The sequence below is a fragment of the Lissotriton helveticus genome, chromosome 7, assembly GCF_964261635.1.
Source record: "Lissotriton helveticus chromosome 7, aLisHel1.1, whole genome shotgun sequence".
Classification (NCBI taxonomy): Eukaryota; Metazoa; Chordata; class Amphibia; order Caudata; family Salamandridae; genus Lissotriton; species Lissotriton helveticus.
In genome coordinates, this window is record NC_136068.1 from 1,615,944,186 (window position 1) to 1,615,967,612 (window position 23,427).

The 23,427-nt window shown below is 46.5% G+C and overlaps 1 protein-coding gene across 2 annotated transcripts in view; it reads right to left on the reverse strand.

Moving 5' to 3' along the window:
- PRRG2 (proline rich and Gla domain 2) overlaps positions 1–23,427 on the reverse strand; it is a 346,092-nt gene that overhangs the window by 138,371 nt on the left and 184,294 nt on the right. The window contains exons 3-4 of one of the 2 annotated variants that reach the window (XM_078655284.1): positions 16,793–16,944; positions 12,535–12,698 (exon numbers count right to left, since the gene is read on the reverse strand). In XM_078655284.1, coding sequence (XP_078511410.1) covers positions 12,535–12,698; positions 16,793–16,934 — 306 coding nt within the window. In that variant the 5' untranslated portion in view covers positions 16,935–16,944. The remainder of the gene's footprint in view (positions 1–12,534; positions 12,699–16,792; positions 16,945–23,427) is intronic. The other variant, XM_078655285.1, reaches the window with a different exon arrangement.

Genomic DNA, 23,427 nt, shown 5'->3' on the forward strand with positions numbered 1-23,427 from the left:
TCTTTTATAAATCTGCACTTCATTACTTTTTTAACACAGTGTTGGGTACTACGGACTTGTTTGTCAAGTTACTTGTATAACTAAGGATTATGGTTAGACCCAGGATGACTGCTCAAGCAGGTTGTTGGTATGCTTTTCGAGTCTTCTTCTGACCATAACTTATTAAACTGACTGCATCTGAGGCAGAGGAGAAATTCCAGGATTCTAGCAGTGAATTTTCTGTCTGAGAGTAATCATCTGATGATGAAGCCACTCTCAATGTGGATGAAGAGCTGCTTTTAGAGGAAGACACTGGTGTGCCAATAGTGCAGCAAGAGGCATGTGCATTGCAGCCAGAGGCTGAAAGGATTCCCATTGGAAGTGCTGGACTCGGAGTTGACCCAAACATGGTGCAGCCGGTGTTGCCTGCCTTTAGTGGTGTTGCAGGGTGTGTAGAATGACTCGTGAAAAATGTTGCCTATAAATAATTTTTCAGCTGTTTATGGACAATCTATTTTTGGATGAGATTGTTGAGCAGACTAATTTGTACACTGAAAAATATTTGAGGGACAAAAGTGCCAGACTTAAGCCCCACACTGGAGCTACTCAGTAGACTCCCACAAATTTGGATGAGTTGAAGAAGTTCTTGGGTTTAACGTTTTTGATAGGCCTAATAAGGAAGCAGTTACTGTCTTCAAATTGGTTTACTAGCAACGGCTATATTTCCTGCAACCATGAGTCAAACGTTATTTGCTTCTTCTTCGGATGTTGCATTTTGTTGATAATGATTTAGCCTTCACATGAGATCATCCTGATTGTGACTGTCTTTTTAAGGTTCGGTCTGTCCCTGATCACGTGGTAGATCGATTTTCAGAGATTTATGTGCCAGGGAAAGAAATAGCTGTGGATGAGTCTTTGGTCGTGTACATGGGGCGACTGATTTTTAGGCAGTACATTCCTAGCAAGAGCGCATCTTATGGAAGCAAGATGTATATGCTGTCTAAAGGTAGTACTGGATATGTCCTTAATTTCAGGCCTACACTGCTAAGGATTCCAGTATTGACCCCCCTGGATGTCCGTCCACTTTTGGAGTTGCAGAGAAAATTGTGTGGGAACTTGGTAGAGGACTTTTATACGTAGATAACTTTTACACTGGTGTGCCATTGTTGAGGGAATTGTTCAAAGTGGACACTCTTGCTTGTGGCACAATTCACTCGAACTGTAAAGGTTACCCATTAGAGCTTGTTAATACAGGACAGTGCAGTGCCTTATGTAGCGATGAAATTGTGGCTCAAAAATTTTCTGACAGGAGAGATGTCTATATGCGGACTATCATCCATGATAAAAGTACTTCACCTGTGACTGTTTGTGGTCAGGCTGCAGAAGTGTGCAAACCTGTGTGCCTTTTAGACTACAATAAGTACATGGGTGGTGTAGAAGGAGTAGAACAGAGGTTGGAACCTTACACTGCTGATCATAAAGCGTTTGGCATAAGAAGTTGGCTATCCATTTAGCCACCTTCGATTCTATTGTTGTACTTAAGGATTGTCTCTAGAGTCAAAGATGACATTTGTTCAGTTTCAGCAGTCTCTGATAGGCAGCCTTGTTGTAGTGGAACAGGCAAAAGTTCCTAAAGGAGCAGTGATGGAGGATGTGGCTTGATTGAAAGATCACCACTTTCCTGATCACATTCCTCCCCCAGTCAAACAAAACGGTTCCCGCTAAGAAATGAAAAATATGTACCCAAAGGGGCATCCGGAAGGAGAGTCATATGTACTGCCCTGATTGTCCTTCTAATCCTGGGCTGTGTGCGCCAACATGTTTTAAATTGTTCCACACGGAACGGAGTTTTTGGTTGCAATGGTGAGCGTAAAAGTAAACGGACTGGTCTGTATCATTTCATATTTTTTGCTCAGATTTCATGGTTGGCATTAGTGTGATACATTTAGTTAGAGCTGTTGTGTTTGTAGGTATAGTTTTGTATCTATTGCCAATTGGTTTGGGTTTTCTTTTTAAAAAAAATCTTTTTATTAACTTTGCTCAGTGACTCAAAAGATACATAGCAGTGCTTAAATGGCATGTGCAAGGATAACAATACATTTTGCATACAAAGGCATGCGGTAAAGTACCATACAACAACAACCGACATCAGTCCTGTCTCACACTGTCCCCCCCCCCCCCCATGGTCCTGTATTTTCGCCAGGGACCCCATACTTTCTTCCACTTCTTAACACTGCCCTTGGCCTTGTAGGCTGTCTCTTCCGCCCTCTTGCACCAATCCATGTCCCGCTGCCGCTGGTCCCATTGAGGGGGCACCTGCGCCCCCCAAGAGCTAGCTATATTCCGTTTGGCCACGCCAGCTGCCAGTCCTAACCATATTTAATCGTACCTTGACCAGTCCGTCGGTCTTTTGATCATCAGCAGAAGCCACCTAGGCTCCACTGGGACCAGCGAACCAACTACTGTTGCCATAGTGTGCGCCACTCTGGACCAGAACGGCACAATGTATGGGCAGTCCCAAAGGATGTGAAAAAAGTAACCCTCCCCACGACACCACCTCGCGCACAAGGGGGACAGACTCCTGCTCCAAGCAAACAGGTGGGTGCGCAGGTAATACACCCGATGCAGGATTTTTAATTGAACCAGGTGGAGCCTAATCTGTATCGCCGCTTCGCAGGGGCTCTGCAGGGCATCCTGCCAGTCCCTATCATCCAGGACACCAATATTCTTCTCCCATCTCGCTCTCAAAGCCACCAGGGGGTCTGGCATATTGTTTATGAGTTTGTGGTAAATAGTGGCCGTGCGTTTCTCTACGATGGGATCGAGCAAGAGCCTGTCCTCCAAGGGAGAGTATTCCAGGATCAAAGTGTCTGCACGTATATGCTTGCGCAGGGCATGCACGAGACGCAGATATTGATAATGCTGGGAATCGCTCATTATAATAATAATCCACATTTGTAAAGCGCACAATCACCCGTAAGGGTCTCTAGGTGCTGGGGGCCGTCGGGAAGATTAAGCAAGCTATTGCCCAGAGTCACATGGTGCTGGGCTGACCTGCCGCCGGAGCCTGGGATCGAACCGTGATCCCCAGATTCCAACGTCAGTCGCCCTGGCCGCGGCGCCACACCTCTCCCTCATTTGGTACTCATTCTGGAGATAGTCAAAGGATCTAGGGGCGTTCCCCTTCCAGACATCTCCCAGATAGTCAATCCCGATCAGCTTCCAGCCCTTAAAGCCAGTAAGCCGTTTCACCTCTACTAATAGATCATCAGACCACAGTGGGGTCCTTACCGTTATGGTGCTGGCCCACCCCAACTATTTATTAGTCTCCGTCCAGCATTGAAGCACCACCCCAGTGTGCGAGGACAGATCCCTTTGTTGCTTCCGCAAGTACGGCAGAGGTTCGCAGTTGCCCTCCGGCACGACATACCTATCGACCCTATAGGCCAGTTCCGATCGTGCCCCAAACGTCCACTCGTTAATAACCAGCAAGTGGGATGCTCAATAATACAATCGCACGTCCGGGAGGGCCAGATCCCCGTCGTACACCCCCCTTGTGAGCTTGCGCAAGGATATTCTGGGGTTTCCCCTATCCCAAAGCACCGTTGGATATTCTGAGGTTGCCCCTATCCCAAAGCAGCGTTCTCAAAGCCTGGGATATATGCTTAAACAAGCCCCACCCCCCGGAACCGGATATGGTGTGTTCTGCAGGATATAAAGGAGGCGCGGCAGCGCCAACATTTTGAAGAGCGCGGCACGTCCCATCAGGGAAAGAGGCAAGTACCTTCAGTGGGCAACGTCCGATGCTAACCGCGCCAGGTGCGGCTCAAGATTCTTCGTGTAAAACTTCGTCCTGTCTCTAGTGACTTACACCCCCAAATACTTGAACCCCTCAGTAACTATCGAGGCAGGACACCGCATCGGGACCCGCGGGGGAGGGCCCAATAATGGGTAAATCAGGGATTTGGCCCAATTGATCGTGTAGCCGGAGTAGCTACCAAAGAGCTCAAAGAGATGGAGTACCTGCGCCATTGACTGGTAGGGTCTGGCCATGTAGATGACAATGTCATTGGCGTACAGTGATATACGCTCCTCCCATTCGTCAGTGAACGCCAGGCCACAAAACAACCACTTCCTTCAGATCCAGTGTGCCAAAGGCTCCAGGGCCAAGGCAACGAGGAGCGGGGATAGTGGACACCCCTGACTAGTACCACGCCGCTGGGGAAACGACAGACATTGCCCCATTAACCCTCACCTTTGCCACCGGTTGTTCGTACAATAATCGCACCCAACTGTAGAACACAGGGCCCAAAGCCCAATTGCTGTAGAACCATGAAGAAGTACGGCCATTCGATACGGTCAATGCCATCAATGCCGTTTGGGTGTCGCAGACGTCCTCCGTCATGTATAAGATTCCATACAGCTGACGTAAATTATGCCTAGTACTCCTGTGGGGCATGAACCCTGACTGATCCACATGAATTAGGTCAGGCAGGACCGAGAGGAGTCTAGTCGCCAAAGCTTTAGCCAATACCTTGGCCTCCACATTAAGGAGCGATATCAAACGGTAAGACGAGCATTGGTCCGCCGATTTCCCGGCTTTGTGTATGACCACAATCGTGGCCTCTCGCTGTTCCAGCGGGAGCCTTCCCGCTTCCCTCGCTTCAAGGAACCTTCATCTGAGGTGTTCAATCACCACACTGGCTTGTATATTTCAACTGGGAGCCCATTGGGCCCCTGCGCCTTCCCGGCTTGGAGTCCATTAAGGGCTTCCCCGAGTTCCAGTGCCGTAAGGTCAGTGTCTAGACCATCCGTCTGCTCCTGGAACAACTTAGGCAGGGCGAAGTCCCGCAGGAACTCCTCGCAGTCCGATTCCGATCTGGTGCACACCGGGGTGTAGACCTCCTCATAGTAAGACGCAAAGGCCTCTGCAATATCCGCCCCGGTCGACACCAAGGATCCAGACTCGCTCCTCACCTCCGTGACCCAGGATCGCTCCCAGTCCCTATGCTCGAGCCATGCTAAAAGCTTCATGCTTTTGTCCCCGGCATCGTATACCCGGTGTTGCGTGATGAGGGAATAGGCCCGCGGCTCACCCTCCACCAATGCGCGGAGTTCCTTTTGCTTGATAGCCATCTCTTGGCTATGCTCTACCGAGGGGGCCCCACCCATCTCCAGTTCGAGCGCTTTAATGTCCCGCTCCAACTGCACGATTTAAAGTAACTCTTCCCTTTTCTAGGCCCCGATTAGCGCCTGGGCCTGCCCCCTCAAGACTGCTTTAAAGTCCTCCCACAGGGTTAATTGGGAATCGACTGATCTCTTATTCTCTGCGAAATACAGTTGGGAGCCCTCACGTAGCTTATCTGCTATAGAATCGTCTGAGGCGCCCTGAATCGATCCTAGGGAAGGCCGCCTTGGTCGTTACAGCCCCTCTAAGAGTCACCCCCACTGGCAAGTGGTCAGAGATTCCCCGGGCCATGATGCAGGAGTCCACAAATTCACCCAGTTGGTCTCCCTGGGTCAGAAGATGGTCTATTCGGGAGAAGGAACCGTGCCTCGCGAAATAGAAAGCGTAGTGCCTTTGGGAGGGGTGCTGACGCGCCATATGTCGCTGAGGCCCAGGGCTGTGGCGAAGCCATGCAGGCCCGCTTCCCCCCTGTTGCCCAGCCTCGCCCCAGATTGGTCAAGATCCGCATCCATGACTGCATTGGTATCACCTCCCAGTATCAGTGTGCCCCGGGGGAGGTCAGCCAAATGGGTCCCAATTTTACATAGGTCTGCGCGTGCAACCCTGGTGAGATGTAGCAGGAGCTAAATAAACACTAACGTGCCCTCCCACTTGACCGCTACAGCCACCACACATCCAGAGTCTTCCACCCACGTGCCCGTGACCACTATCGGAAGAGCTTTGCGTACAAGGATCCCCACGCCCCTGGAGCCAGACGTGAACCGATGTGAACCCCGAGTGAGCTACCATCTTGGTCCAGAGCCCTGCACGTATTACCCCTAAGGTGAGTCTCTTGTAGGAGCACTACATCAGGAGTGTGGCGCTTCAGATACTTACGGACTAGTGTCCTCTTTATTTTATTACCCAACCCGCTGACGTTCCATGACCATATCCTAATATACGTCTGATCACCCATAAAGGTACGACCACTCGAACTGTCTCGTATCCCTCCCCCGCCAGTGCCTGCCATAACCAGATGTCGAACAAACATTTAAATTAGAGTCGCCATGAGCCAAACAAACAATCCCACATAACCCCACCCCCCCAACCACCCACCTCTTGAACACGCAGAGTGCCTGTCGCCCCATTAACCCCATACCAACAATAAGAGGGAACATGAGCCAGCGATCACAGAAGAACGCAAACGTAGATTGCGGAGTGCACACCCCATGAGTGGATCTCTCTGCCTGGACCCTGCCCCTCCCCACGCAACAAAACTGTGCCAGAGAACCCCAGCGATCAATCAAAATCCCCATGCGAGCCCCAAAGTTGCAGTTGCAGAAGAGTACGCCGCCCCAGAGCCTCCCGCCTGACCACCTCTGCTAAGCAAGAGCCCAGGAGGCATGCCGCCACCCCCGCCTCCCTAGCCCACAGTACCCCAAGTCCTTGTTACCACTATAGTCACTTGAGGGATGGGTTTTCTTTTTTGAATAAAAAATTTGATGCTGTGTGCGTGAACTGGCGCATGGCTGATGGTGTGCATGGACTGGCACTTGGCTGGCGGTGTGAGTGGACTTGCGCTTGGCTGGCGGTGTGCGTGGACTGGCGCTTGGCTGGCAGTGTGCGTGGACTGGCGCTTGGCAGCCGGTGTAATTGCTCTGCCAGTCATGTGGATGTATGAAAGTGATGGGCCCTTGAATTGCACGGTTGATGTGAGTGTTTTAATGTGCTGGGCCCGCTCCTCCCAGTGTGAATGGTCTTTTATGTGTCACTTATAAAAAGTGTGTGAATGGCTTGTAAAGAGATTGGTATCTTGCCTTGGTTTTACAGCTCACGAGCTGTGAGCCACTGGTTAAGGTTTTCAACCGTTTAATTATTAACAGTGCATTTCCTTTTTGTGAAATTTCTTGCTAATAAAAGTTTTACGCTCTGAACCTTCACTCACCCTCGAGCCAAATCCAACAAGTGTGTGTACTTGAGGAATAGTTGGCTGTGAAGTAATATTTGTCTTTCTCTGCAAAGGTGTACATTGTCTTTAAGCAGAATCTACCAATTCTAGACATTTTCATAAAGTAAAAACCCAGGGAGTACAGGGTGGTGTCCCTCTTGTGGATCCCATCACGTTTTCTAACCCAAAATGCCCTGCAAACCTAAAAATGTGACTACAGTCACACATTTTCCTTGCATTACTGTGCCATATTCTTCCAGTACCAGAAAAACACAAATTTCCTACCACTCCGTGTTCCCCCAGGTCTCCCGTTACAAATGCTACCTCACTTGTGTGAGGGAGCCAAGTGCCTGTGACAGGGAAGGGCCCACAAAGTATTGTGGAGGCATCAAATATTATAAATCACAAAACTACCTGGTTTTGCAAGAGGGTCACCTGCCTTTTTGGTCCCGGGCTCAGCGACCATATAAGGAAACCTACCAAATCCAGATTTCTGAAAACTCAACACCCGGTGGTGTCCATGGAGGTGTGGCTTGCGTGGATCCACCAATGTTTTCTTACCCAGAATACCCTGCAAACCTCAAAGTTTGATTTACTGGTCAATACTCCTGGTGCTGATTTTATTCCAAAAGCTAGTACTTTTAAATGGTAGTGTTCTTTGTCCTCCACAAATCTGAGGAATATTCTTGATGCTTGCGTTCATGGGAATGTGTAAATAAGCATCCTTTAAGTCTATTGTGGCCATGCAATCCCCCACTCGCATCTGGATTATTACCTGAGGTCTAGAATTGGACTAAGTGACCCACCTACCTTTGGACATAGAAAGTATGTAGAGTAGTTTCCCTGGTTTCTCTCCAGTCTTGGCATCAACTTTATAGCCTCCTTTTACAGCTACTCTTCTACCTCTGAGTAGACGGGCTGTTTCCTCACTTGAATGTACCTTCTCACTTGGTCCCCTTTCTGGAGGTGTCTTGTTTAATTCTATTCAATATCTAAACTGTATTAGTTTTAAAACCCATTTGTCTGTGGTGATTTCTTCCACACCTGGAGAAACTTTTTTATTGTGCCTCCTAATGGTGTTAAATGTACAAGTTCTTGTGTTTGTACATTTGTTGTTGCACTCTTTGATGAGTGCTTCATGTGAACATTAACGAGTCACTTACTTGCTGGGGGAGCTCTCCCACCGCCTCTATGGATGTCCTCTTCCATGTGGTTGTCCATGAAAGGACTGTCTACCCTTTTGGTACTGTCAGCTTTGTGCTTGCTGACCAGTTTGACTACACCTCCCTGATGGGACTTGTTAATATGTTTGATGGGATGTACCTGTATGGTAGGAGCCCCTTCCTGTAGCCCTTTGTGAGGGTACTGTTCCCCCTGGCATCTTACCTCGGAACTATAGAGCTCTATTGACTTTGCAGTTTTATTGTCTTTTTTCAACTGATTCTGGATTTTATCCACCAGACTCCCGGTTAGTTGTTCCCCATCGAATGGTGCATTTAGTAGATTAGCCTGCACCTCTGGCTAAAATCTGAATTTCTTAACCAGGCCTGGCGTCTCTCTGTGATTCCTATCATTTGTTTTCCTGATGTTCCTGCTGCATACAGAGTAGATTTTAAGCAGGTGTTGGTGATATTCTTGCCATCCTCCACCAGGTGTGCTGCCCTCTTTTGGAACTGTTCCTGGGAGATGTTTCATTAGTTCTCCTATTTCCCCCCAATGTTGGTTGGCTTGATGATTCAGCCAGGCGTTTAATTTTACATTCTACACTGGTTTGCAGCACTCTTTTCTACCTTCCGCTTCATAAGGTCCATTCTCTTGCTCTCCTTATCTGGAGGCGGCCTTGTGGTGCTTGGGATGTTGGCTCTTTTCCTGGCTATTGATTTCCAATCTACCGGGACTATCCCCTTTTATATAACTTGGGTCTTTTGAGGAATGTCTATACTTCTTCTCTGACCTAGAAGTGACTGCTTTACATGTTGCTGGTTCCCTGAAAACCTCCTTTGCCTGATCCAAGACACTGGGGAGCACTGGTTAAAATTGATTCCTTGACTGTGTAGGCAGGAGAGTTTCTAATACAAAACATGATTGTTGTCTCTCCTCTTTCAACTGAACCCCATACCTCTCTGCTGTATTTTCTATTACCGGATTATACATTCCAAAATCATCAGACGGTGATGGTTTTGAAGGGTATATGTCTACCCCTTCCTCTGGTGAGTCTGTTTCTAGGTCTTGCCATTGTGAGTCATGGTACTCTGAAGCCTCAGAACCCTGGTAGATCTCTTGATCTTGATCCTCTTGACGTTCTGGGTTTAAAGATGGCTCTATGTCTTCGAGAACTTCACACCTTGATCATTCGACGTCGAAGACTTACTTGGGATTTGAAATGGTTTTAGACTTTCGTCAAAGTCTTTCTTCCTTTGTCAAATGCTGGTTATTTTGGCTTCGAGTCGTCTCCTCTTTCTCGAACTCGGCAGCTTGTTGTTGCCCGTTGAAATTCTCATGGTTGTATTTTGACAACAAATCTTTTGAAGACAGCGTGTTCAGCGAACAGTGTTCAGTTTTCAACCTCTCCTGTTTTGACGTTGAAACGCCTTTGATTTTTCAGGGGTCTTTTCCTCTGCGGTGTCCTTTTCGAAGGAACAGAGGGTACTCTTCTTGGTCATACTTGCAGTCGCCGAATGCCTCCACACCGATGGTGCCTTCAAGGTTTTAGAGTCTTTCTTGGCTGGGGTGGAATTTTTAAGGAAGCCGAGTCTCTGACCTCTGATCTAGAGATCTTATTGCCCCTCCTCAGTCGACTTCCATTATTGGAGGATGGCCTCCGCGTCCCCTCATGGAGCTTCGACGATGTTCTGTTCCTAATCACTGAAGAGGCTCAAATCTTGTATAGATGAAGTGGGATGTTGGGCCTGCATTGTATGGTGGGCTGTTCTCCATCCCGGTCTTATGCTCTGAGTTTTGGGGGCGAACACTGAACAGGTGTTGCAAGCTTGACTTCGATAATCTGCCGACAGACAGAGGTTGCAGACTGGGTGCTGATCCTTTTTCACAAACTTGAGGTGACAGTTCTTGCAAACCTGGAATGGTGTCTTCTCCATTAACAAGTACAGGGAGCCTCCTGCACGTGCATTTTCATTATTGGTCGCTGAAGATACCTTGTCCTGCTCCCAGAACTTTCCTGTTATCCTTTATCGGTGCCTCCTTTGCTCCAGTGAACTTTAGGTGATTTCGTCTTGATTTCTGTTAAATTTTTCATGAGATTGTTTGAGATCCTCCTGCATGCAGCCAAACCCAACGGTGGAAAAAAAAGAATCTGAAGTTGGCGACCAAAGGTTGGAGCTTCAGGAGGCAGTCCTGCCAAGCGTCACGCAACAGGTGTGACGCTCACGCATTTCAGTGCGGTGATCCGCATCACTGCACTGAAATGCATTGTCACGCATTTTGCCACCTGCTGGCAGGCGAGCCACCAGCGGTGCCTGTCACTGTGCCCGAGCTCTCTGCTGCTCCGAGAGAGGTCTGCGCCTGCTTCTGAGTTGTTAAACAGTTAACCAGAGACTGCTCTCCGCTCTGAGCGCTACAATGTATCTCTCTCTGCACTCTGCCAGGAGCTGCCTATTGCCCTGGAAATAAGGGTGCGGCGCCAGCGCGGCTCATCATGAATCGCACACTGCAGGGGGGCTGGGCTGCCCTCAGTCCGATAGTACTGCAATTGTGTCACTCACCAACCGTGTCACCAGGGGGCCGGGATTAAATCCGGATGTGCGGCGGTAGAGTGCCGTCACGTCCGGAGGAACAGAAAGTAATTTAGCAGAAGCGGCGGGGGAATCTGAGAGAGTGCAGGCTGCTCACGAGAGAGCCTCTCGCATCAGCCAGTGATTATTACAATAGGATCTGACTGCCTTGGCGTGCTACAGAACTCGTCGCGGCCGCGCTGACAGGTGTGTGAATTTATAGTATTGTTGGGATTGAATGCTTCTTTGGAGTCAGCCTGATTTTGTAACTTTCAGCTGGTGCCCGGTAATGTTGGTTAAATGACAGCAGCTGAGCTGATGTCCGCGCTGGTGCCTATCAGCCTTCTCAGTCATTCCCACGTGGACATATGCCTGGCCGCCAGGTCAGACTCAGTCATGCGTGGAATCATTGATTGGATTCCTGCAAGGCGCCTCACACCAAGGAGCTGTGCATTTAAGTACGCAGTGTGCGCGCTCCATCGCTGGTACGTCAAATAGGTGGCAAAAACAATAACATTGTTTTCGTTTTGTGCCTTTGCCTGGCGGTTCAGCCGAGCCCTGCCTCCGTTTGCTCTAACCTCCACTGGCTGTAACACATAGTTTCGCAGCCGGCGCGTGGTAAATATAACAAATACAGGACCTGGCAGTGCCGGTTATATATTTAATTTAGAGCGTCACTCACTGCAGCCTGACTGAGACCCTGTTACAGCTCCACTCTCCCAGGCTGCACTGAGCAGCGCAGCTTAGTTCAGAGCATGAACCAGATCTCATTGATCATTACATGTCATTTACTATTGCCTCATGTAAATTGAACTATATGTACGAGTCAGTCCCATCCGGTTTTTCGTTTAATTGTGGTCAGGTGACATCCAACTTTCGAGTCAACAGTACGTTATATTTAATTACAGCGTTCTTGCTCTGCCAGAGCCTGTAGCTCACTGCTCTCAGAACGCTGCCCCAGACCACTACTCAGTTGACACAATGAGTGCATTTACATTTACATTATTATTTATTAGCATTAAAGGACTAAAATATTATTACAGCCTGACTAACCCTGTAGCACACTGACTGAATACATTCATTATAATTAGCACCGGAGATCCTTACTGGAGCCTCTCAGCCTGCTTGGTCAGGTCTTACATGTGACAGACTATTTGTCAATTGTTAGTGCCTTTTCATTTTTGGTGGCTTACAGCATTTTCAAGATCTTCTGAGAGTTTTTCGTTACTCAAATTGGTATAATTTCTGATATTGATATGTTTACCTGGTATCCATTGCTTGATTTTGCTCATGAGAAAGTGTCACTCATACACAGAAATTATGAAAGTGTCACACATAGCAATCTGAAACCTTGGCAGCTATGAGGAGGAAGCACAATAAAGTCACAAGGGACACCAAATAGAGGTACGTTGACGCCCATCAACACAAAAATAGTAGAAGGACAAAAGTTTTTGGGAAGAATTCTGGACCCAACCACTAAATGACAAATAATACACCGTATATGAATCCAGAAAAGATTCACACTGCACAATTAAGCCAAAGCCAGACCTACAATTCCTCTCACAATAAGGCAATAGCCAATTATTTATGTCATCTCCAGTAACTTTAAGTATGGTACTTAAGCATTGGCTCTGGGAGAGAACTTTTTCACCAACTCATAGAACAACATCCTTACAAAGTAAGTCTTGGCAATGCTTTGAGCCACTCACCGTCAGCTGGTCATTTTCAAAACACTCTCGGGCCTCTTCATAGCTGCATATTTCCTCGTTACACTCTCGCTCCAGATTGTCCGGGGTCAGGGCTTCTAGGTCCCAGTTGTTATACAGGAGTCTGCGCCCCAGAAAGTTGTGTGCCGATTCATCTCCAAGAAATACTAGAGTGCAAATGAAAAGTTAGGGATATATACTACTACACATACTGTAAACCTTTTAAAATGGGACAATTTTAAATGTCAGTGCAGCACAACCTGAACTTGGTTCCTCAGCCTGTTCATATCGAAGACTACTCTTGTGCCCTCTCCCGGACTTATTCTGTTCTTGAAATGTGCAAACAGACCCACAAACCTCTGGTCTGCGCGGTGCAGAATTGCAGTATTGTATCCTGAAGTACTGAAGAAACAGATACATTGCATGCCCAAAGACAGAAGGAACCGGTGCACAATTTTCCCATCAACAGTTGGGTAGTTCTGCTTTGTGATGTCCCCAAGGGCTAGAGAACAAGTTGTCTTGAATTTTCTATAACACGAGGATGAGTTGTATTAGCCAACCCAGCAACGGGAGACATATCAGGTGCCTACTCCAGCTGAAAACGCAAAAAATAAAGGTATTAGTTTGAAATGGTCAGGGGTCAATGTTCTAGTATTTTTGGAGAAGTTGGTCAAAAGTAATTTAGATGATTTTAATGTTTGTAATGAGTTAGAACCAGAACCTGGTAAATTGATTTTAGCTTTTAATAGGATTACAACAATAGCTGGAAACTTGAAGAAGGCAAATTCCCACAAGCAATTGCAATGCACGGGGTGGTTCGATCATCACTGCACCCATGCAGATAACACATTAAAAAGATCTTTGCAAATAGTAGCAAGAGACAGAGAGGAAGTTAGGACATTAAGGATAGCATACAAATATGCCATTGCCTGCCGCAAAAATGAATTGAGGAAACAAACCTTGGCAGACTTAGAACTAGCAGCACACACTAAAGCCAGCAGGCTCTTTTAGAAAATAATAAATTCCCCTTTCCTTTCAGATGGAACAGGCCCAAAAGTCGAAGTTTTTGTTGCCCCATCGACTTGGGAGGAACACTTTGGAGGAATGTTTTCCTGTAAAAACAACCAGGTAGCACCACAGAGTAATATAACGTGTCCAGCTTGAACACCCTTACGAACCATCACTGTAGATGAGGTTAGTGTAGCCATTAAAAAATCTACTGCCTTGAAAGCCCCAGACCCTGATAGGGTCCAAGAGGATGTGCTTCATGAATGAACTATGGGTGCTGATCCTTGCTAATGTTTTTAATGCTGTGGGCAGAGGGTTTATTCCAGAAACCTGGACAGATTCAATCATAGTCCCCATTTTTAAAAAGGGAGACAGGGGGGGCCCTAGGTGTTATCGTCCAATATCCGTCCTGGACTCTTCTGTAAAGATCTTAACTAGGGTAATTTTGAATAGACTCGATGAGTGGATGAGTGAGAGCAGCATTTTAACTGACGTACAATATGGCTTCAGGAAGGATGTTGGAACCATTGAGCAATGTTTAAATTTGCATCTCATTGTCAGCAGATATACTTTAGCAAAGCAGGGGTCAGTTTATCTCTGCTTTGCCGATCTCTCTAGCGCATAAGATTTGGTGATCTACACAATCTTCAGGAAAACTCGAATTAATATGGGTACACCAATAGATATAGTGGCTCACCTATCCCAAATGTACTCATCAATGACTTCACATGTTAGATTTGGGTTGTGGGAAGAATGTACAACAAGGTTTAGTGGAGGGATTAGACAGGGGTGCGTGATGGCCCCTACCCTCTTTTCTTTTTACATTAATGAAATTGACAAGGAGCTCCAAGTTTGGATGCCGAAGCACCTAAAGTTGGATCCTGTGTCACTCCAGTGCTTCTCTTTGCCGACGATGCAGTGCGAATGTTCAGAACTGCAAATGGCCTTCAAAAATTGATTAATGTATTTGTGGAATTCATGGAACAGAAAGATTTAAAACTGAACCTATGGAAGACACCCATACTATAGTATGTGGTAGATCTAAAAAGAAAATGCGTTCAGTAGGGGGCCACAAACTACTTGAAGTCAATAAATTTACTTTATCTGGGCGTTCTTTTCTCAGACACTGGTTCATGGAACCCACATTTCGACTTAGCTAAATTTAAATTTGTAAGGTCCATTTAGGCTTTGTTTAGGTTTGCCAGGAAAGTCGGAAATAAGCCTATCCGAGAAATGCTCACACTCTGTAAGAGTAAATGCATTCCAGTAGCTACTTATGGATCAACACTGTGGGGGACAAAGGGAAACATCACATTACAAACTCAGGAAAATGTATTTTTGGCTAGGCTACTTGCTGTACCGCGCACAACACCCCCCATAATTACCCACAGAGAATTAGATACAAAGCACATGGAAGACATAATAGACCCGAGTGTTATAACTGGCTGGCATAATATCTGGAGTAAAGCAGGGATCAAATTCTCCAGAGCAGAAATTACAGACTGCCTTACACTCGATAATTACAAGAAAATACCATGGTTGGCTCAGGTTGATAGATTAATACAGGAAATTGACGCAGATTTAAAAATCAAACAATAAGCCAACATTTTAAAGTTTGGAAAAAATGAAATTAAAGCGATCATTATGAATAAACGAGCAACAGTGAGAGAAATTAAGGATAGACAGAAAGTTACAGTACAGATATTCTTGGAGGGACCTGTGCAAACTGGGCTGCAGGGTTACCTTGTAATGGTTTCTGGTGTTCAAAAAAGATTTTACCTATCAAGGTTTCGACTCGGCATAGCACACCGTCTAGTGGCTATTCCGAAAAGAGATGTATGGTCAAATCAACTCCCTGGATGCCCGTGTGACGGGATCTCTGCTCAAACTACAATGCACTTCAATCAATCAAGACATTTTTTAGTACATCAGGAAGCCTATAAGTTTTTATTAAGCCTCGAGTCCGACATTATTTGTTCTGCTATCTCTCTATTTATTAGTAGTGGAATAGGAGAAAGGAAAACCTTATCCCTGTACGATAAATTGGTATATGAATAACTTATCTGAAAATTATTTTTGAATTTTAATTGGGAATATCTATTCCGTTACTGTATTTATTGTATTGTAATTATAGATGGTACGAAGTGGGATAGGCGCAGCTTTCACCTCAGTGTGACAAAATTGGTAAATGATAATGTATGATGCATTTGCAAATCTCATCTCCAGATTTTTGAAATATCTAGATTTTATTTTTATATATATGTTGGTATTGTTGAATTTTATATCTTTTGTAGGAAAGCACAAATGTATTTTACCACTGGTTGCTTTTATGATTATCAGATCTGAAATTGAATAAAGTTCTTTTTGACTTGAGTTGTATTGTGTGACGCACTGCACAAGGATGAGTTGTACTATGTTGTACTAAGTGCCAAATAGCAAGAGGAGAAGCTGCTCTGCATGCTCATGAACAAAGGATGAGTGTTTCCTAGATATAAGCTGCACTGTGTGGCTAGGATAACGTTTTGCAGTGTTTCTTATTACACAATGATGAGCTGCATTGTGTACCCCTGTACAAAAGTAAGACAAAACAAGAGGACAAGCTGCACTGCATGCCCCGCAACTACGGATGCGTGTTTCAAGAATATAAGGGTGAGATGCATTGTATACCCATTACCTACTACACGGTGATGAACTCTACTACGAGCCGCAGGACAAACTGCAGAGTATGGCCCGGGATCGTGAAAAACCCAGTTACAAGTTGCAGTGTGTGTAAAAGATAATGAACGGCATATGTTTGCCTCAGTACATGATGATGAGCTGTGCACTCCAGGCCACAAGCACAGACCGTAGTGTGCACCGCAGTGAACACTGATGAACTGCACTCAGTGCAGCAAGTCTTTAGGGTAAGCTTTGCTGTGTGCCCTTGATACACAGATGAGCTGCACAGTGTCCCTGGATACAAGGCAGTCCACAAGTATCTGCCTTCGACTCCTAGAACTTCACTATGCACCTCGGACACCGATTATTGCCATACAGCAATGTTCATCATCTAAATGCACAGCTCTGGCACAAGATGAGTACTAGCCTAGAGGTGAAGCAACATTCATCATTTAAAAAAACTTTTAAAAAACTAGATTTGTACCTTACAATCCAGAATTAAACAACACACCCCTAGACCACTGTGAAATTTGGAAAGACCGGGCTTTGGCAAAAATATCTGGTCTAAGTTGCTCTGCTGCATCCCTCTCATTACCTTCCCACTTTCGTCCCCAGTCACCTGATTGCTCTGCTTGGATGGAGGCTCCCTCCTGCCTACGAGGCATCAGAATGTGTGCAATGCTCACTGCACAGGCCTGGAGCAGCAGGAGAACCGACGTTTGCGTCCACCACCGCATTCCCGCTAACCTGCAAAGGCAAAAAACAATTGTGAGAAAGCCTCACCACAGAACAAGAGAGATGAACACCACCATCTTAAGACCAGAAAGAGGTCTAGCCAGAGATAGCACCAGGCTGAAGAGAACGAGGGAGGATGAGCAAAAACAAAAAAAGTCAGACAGCGCATACTAAATAGTTCCGCAAGAGACAGTACCAGCCAGAAGAGACCAGGAAAATGGAGGGCAGGAGACAGCACCATCTTAAGGAGACCAGGATAAAAGAAGAATAGGACGATGAGAAAAGGACAGCAGAACGTGGAGGAGACCAGAAAGGATGACAAAAAATAGCACAGACTAGGTTTTGAGGAGGGAGAGCAAGAGCCAGCACCACTTCGAAGTGAGCAGGAGAAAAGAGGAAGTCACAGTGTTACCCAAGAGCAAGAAAAGTGTGACCATGTATTATCATGATCACCACCACTAAAACCTAGGAAACCAGGGTCAAACGGTGGGAAAATAGATCCCAACAGATTAAGCAACAGTACCATAAGTTGAACGGGGATGGAAAGTAGCAGTAGCAGCATCAACCAAAGAATGAGAAAAAGCAACAGCCCGCTGCCATCTAGGGAATGCCGGGACAACAAGGGAGGCAACACCAATACTATCACCTTGGGATAACAGATCGAGCTACAGCAACACAAAAATCCACAAAAAGCAGCAAGGGGGAAAGTGTATACGGTCAGAATCCGTTGTGAATAAACCAAAGACACCCACTGACACACCCAACCCCACCCACAGTTATAGCAGTGAAAGCTTTCATGGGTACAAGAATACGTTTAGCAAGCATGTTTAATGCGACTCCAGTGTAAGTGGAAATATGTTTGCAGAAGGTGTAAAACAGTTTTTCCCTTCCATATAATGACTGGCGCAGGTGCATTGTGCATCTCATTGAGACTGTTCATAAGCAACGCTGGCACCGCGATTCACTCGCCCTACTTGCTGTTTTTCCAGAGATTCAGTCCTGCCACTGAGCCGATCACTTCTGGATCGGTTCCCTGACCCGCCGGCATCATCCCTATCGGCTTGGTCCTCTGATCTTACAAGACTGGGGTCTTCAGACCTACATAGATATTCATTGCGGACGTAAAAATCACTTTACGCCTAAGCTGATACCCTTGACCACACCAACGAGACTCACGGACTGCCCCGCGTGGCACCCCCGGGGTTCCGGGCAGAACACAGGAGCTCAACTATTACTGACGATTATTCGCCTATACGGCACTGCACTCTACCCATCTAGTCCTGAAGATGATCCTAAACTGCGTGGATCGAAACGCCGTCGACTTTTCAGCCAGAATTTAGGCGCTTCCTGCATAGCGGTTTTCTGTGAAAATTACAAACAAAATCAATTGTTGAAAGTGTTTAGAAACCTCTATGTTCGAAGTCACTGTAAATATTTTTGCACAGAACACTTTGCGCTGTCCACGCTGATCCCTCTGTCACTTGCGTCGCCGTAGTGCCACTCACCTCCCACTCGTGCACCTTGTACAAACTTGGGTTGTAAAAGAATTTCTGTATCTACAATTGCAGTGCTGATATTAACTGTAATTTCATCTGTCCTATCTTTAAAATGTTGATTAAACTGATGCTTTTAGCACATGTAATGAGTGAATAGAGTCTCCTTGTGCCTCCATGGATAATGTTTTCATATCCTCACTATTTGTCCTCTAATCACACCAGTTGGGATATTGTTTATTATATATAGCCTATTACCCCAATCCCAACCAGGTTGACGGGTCTCTACTCCTGTTGTTTTACATAAGGCTCCCAATGGAAGCACCTGAAGAGGGATACTGTTAATACAAAGCTACATACAACTCAAAGAAGGGTGCTGGACCATTCAAATCACAAGGACCGAAGTTACCAACCACATGACCACGCTGGCCAGAGGGATCTAGACTACCCATTCCATTTGACCTACACAGCTGACCAAGTCTCCATCTACAGAAAACCGAGCTGCTGTTAAAACAGGAAAGTGGGATGCGGAGAGTCAAACAGCTCAATGAGCTGCCTTCGCTACTTGATAATGGGATGAAGCAGGCAGTAGTGTGGAGCACTGAATCCGCCTTCCAGATGACAGACTGTTCAAGAAATGATGTACACAACTGGCACTCGGCGCTGTTGATGGTTTAGGGGAACGCTGGACTGCTCGCTGCCAGGACCATCTGAGAATTCCAAATTCTCTAAACTTCTCAGATGGTAGTATGCCAAAGAAAGCACAAGGATATCATCTTTTATGTGGATTATTGTAGGCTCATCTGCCATACCAGTACATGACACCCGTAATGGACAATGCCTTTGCCTGAGAGATATCCAATGTTTCTCTATTCTCAACATAAGCCGCCACTCCCAAATCCTGATGCTGGTCAGAAATACAAATTACTTACAAAAGCTTATTGAAGTTTGTGCCCCATTTAGAAATAGGCTAGATTTAACCAACTGTTCAAAGACAATTACCAGGACTACGGGTCACAAAGCAAATAAATCTAGAACCTTCATGGTTAATTAATGCAATCAGAGAAGTTTTCTTACTTGGGAGTAATTTACGTTGCTCTGGCAAATGGAGTTAGCGGATATAGGGCACAGTTTTTGCAGAACCGGTGTGCTGTGTTTAAACTTTCCAGCTAGTTGGACACCAAACCACTTGAACACATGATTACAATTTTTATAGTAAATATGTTTTAGCTGTGAGTTAAGGTGCAGGTAGTTAATGGTATTCTGAAGTTACAGTTCTCCTGGTTCAAGAAAATACATTTTGTCGAAGACTTTCAAGTGACCCCCATGGCACCCTGGGATTAATAAGCCGGGTGGAGGTCAGATAAGATACTTGAAAGAATATATTAAATTTGCTCCATTATTGTTACATATTTAATTATGGACCAACACAGCAGCTGAGTTCAACAGCAAGATCATTTTGGATTGTTTGAGGCCATATGTTTTTCGAAAATACCATGGTTTAAATAGATCAGTAAGCTAGGCTCCAACTTGGAGGGGCCAGATAGCCAGCCCTCGACAGTTCACAGATAGGAAACCGCTTGGACTAAGAGGACTTTTGATCAACTCAGAAACTGGAATAGAGCTCATTGTGAATTAACGAAATACTCTGTGAAATCCCATCTAAACATAAAGGCTACAAAAAGGTATGGAAGTTTATTTACCCACATTCAGGATCACCAGTATTTACTTGCAGTTTCACATGTAGCGTATTTTGTATAAATTATGTTTTCCCAAATGTGGTTGGTTTTAAAATCCCTCTAACGCATGTCATAACTAATCAATCCTCAAGTCCTCATACTATGCTCATTTGTCAATTTGTATTATGAGAACCAGACCGAAAAATGTAGTTCCATTATTGAGAGCTGTTGGTTTTAGGCCTGTATTTACAGATGATTCAATCCCTCCTGATTTGTTATACTGTCAGCTGTTAGTTAACTGTAGTTATAAAACAAAAAGACTCAATAAATGATAAACAAATTTGTTGACCATCAACTGTTTAAAAACATTTTGTTTTTAGCTTTTATGTACGTTTATTCTGGTTAACATTTTCTTACTTCTTTTATGGTGTTTGCATGGTTACTTTTTACAGACCTTAATTAAGTAAATATTATGAGGATAAGCCCACATGACAAAGAGAAACTGCCTTTATCCGTCTGTTAAGATGTTACAATTTTAATAGCATGCTCCATAGCATACCTTGTGCCCTAGCAACCTTTGGACAGCTAATAGAGAAGCTCGTGCTAGACATGAATCTCTTGGACGTAGTGGTGTACCAAGGAGATATGATTATAACCAGAAGAACAGAGCAGGAACACAACACCAAACTAATTAAAGGTTGCAGATCGAATAATGGCCTGTGGACTTAAAGTTTCACTACAGAAATGTCTATTCTGCAGAAGCAGTGAGTAGCATGTAATGAACATTTTCTTCGACAAAGATATCACGGTCAACGCCCCTGAAGTCGAATCTATTTAAAATAGCCAAGATCCACCACTCTCAACGAACTATAAAGCAACTCCTGAACAGATTTCCGACCATCCGGAACGCCACCATAAGACTCATCCTAAATCTTCCTTGGCACGGCCAGACCGGAGGGAGAGGGGAGGGCTGACTGGGGTTGTTTAGTGTTTATACTGCAAAAACTGAACTGGGGTGGTTGAGTGAGCTAAAGAATGATGATGGATTGGACTCAGATCAGTTGACTCTGGGTGAGTGATTTGCTCAAACGCTCCGTCCATCATCCCCTTTGGTATTGCTTTGTTCGCCCTAAGTTGGCAGTGTGACCAGACGTGGGTCCCTTGCTCCCTCTGCCACTGGATTCAAGATAGCCTGGCGGATGAGGGTTATGAACCCGAAACCGGTCCCAGGATGCTTGTTTCCGGTCCAGGGAAGACATGGCTTGGCAGTTCGGGCTGGACTGTTCCCATGAGGCACAGGGTCAGACTAATTTGCATATGGCCATGTCTGAACTGGGGTGGTGGAGTGAGCTAAAGAATGATGATGGATTAAACCCAGATCAGTTGACTGGGGGTGAGTGTTTGATTTGCTTAAACGCTCCGTCCATCATCCCCTTTGGTATCGCTTTGTTCTCCCTAAGTTGGCAGGGTATGCCCAGACGTGGGTCCCTTGCTCACTCTGCCACTGGATTCAAGATAACCGGGCTGATGAGTTATGCTAGCTGATGACTGCTAGCGGCTTCGCTGCTCTGCCTACCGCCGTCCCGCTGATTACAAGCAGGGAACGGCGACTTGTATTTTAAAAATTCACCACGCCCACCCCGCCCTCCTGATCCCTCCCCCACCGCGTTACTACTTACTTAATCTGGCTTGTTCCCCCTCGCGCGCTGTCTAAAGCCCTGTGGCAGAGGGCTGAGGGCTTCGCGCTGAGCGCTGGGGATTGACTCTTTGTTTTAATTTTACCTTGTTGGCGCTGCTGACTGCTAGCGGCTTCGCTGCTCTGCCTACCGCCGTCCCGCTGATTACAAGCAGGGAACGGCGACTTGTATTTTAAAAATTCACCACGCCCACCCCGCCCTCCTGATCCCTCCCCCACCGCGTTACTACTTACTTAATCTGGCTTGTTCCCCCTCGCGCGCTGTCTAAAGCCCTGTGGCAGAGGGCTGAGGGCTTCGCGCTGAGTGCTGGGGATTGACTCTTTGTTTTAATTTTACCTTGTTGGCGCTGCTGACTGCTAGCGGCTTCGCTGCTCTGCCTACCGCCGTCCCGCTGATTACAAGCAGGGAACGGCGACTTGTATTTTAAAAATTCACCACGCCCACCCCGCCCTCCTGATCCCTCCCCCACCGCGTTACTACTTACTTAATCTGGCTTGTTCCCCCTCGCGCGCTGTCTAAAGCCCTGTGGCAGAGGGCTGAGGGCTTCGCGCTGAGTGCTGGGGATTGACTCTTTGTTTTAATTTTACCTTGTTGGCGCTGCTGACTGCTAGCGGCTTCGCTGCTCTGCCTACCGCCGTCCCGCTGATTACAAGCAGGGAACGGCGACTTGTATTTTAAAAATTCACCACGCCCACCCCGCCCTCCTGATCCCTCCCCCACCGCGTTACTACTTACTTAATCTGGCTTGTTCCCCCTCGCGCGCTGTCTAAAGCCCTGTGGCAGAGGGCTGAGGGCTTCGCGCTGAGTGCTGGGGATTGACTCTTTGTTTTAATTTTACCTTGTTGGCGCTGCTGACTGCTAGCGGCTTCGCTGCTCTGCCTACCGCCGTCCCGCTGATTACAAGCAGGGAACGGCGACTTGTATTTTAAAAATTCACCACGCCCACCCCGCCCTCCTGATCCCTCCCCCACCGCGTTACTACTTACTTAATCTGGCTTGTTCCCCCTCGCGCGCTGTCTAAAGCCCTGTGGCAGAGGGCTGAGTGCTGGGGATTGACTCTGTTTTAATTTTACCTTGTTGGCGCTGCTGACTGCTAGCGGCTTCGCTGCTCTGCCTACCGCCGTCCCGCTGATTACAAGCAGGGAACGGCGACTTGTATTTTAAAAATTCACCACGCCCACCCCGCCCTCCTGATCCCTCCCCCATCGCGTCACCACCTATATAGCCACACATTATGTGTCAGCGCAGCGGACGAGCGCAGCGGGCGCGACGTAGGCGCGCCGGAGTTGCGCCAGAGTCAAGCCCGTCTGCGCCCGTCCGCGGCCGGCCGGGGCTAGGGGCCATTACCTGTGGTAAATAAATAAATAATACCCTATTTTTGACTAGACTTATAGCATAACAGATAGCTCAATAAAATAAGAGTCAAGATTCGAGGTAGTAGGAGTTTCGGCAGGTTTATTACAGCATAAGGACAGGATCAGGACAACCTGCATAGGAACAGAATGACAGGGCCCAGCAGGACAACTGGGGCCCAGCAGGGGAAAAGAGGCCCAGCAGCTGCTGGGGCTAGGTCTGGGATGAGCGCGCTAACTTTCAATAACAAAACATTGATTTATATACATAGCG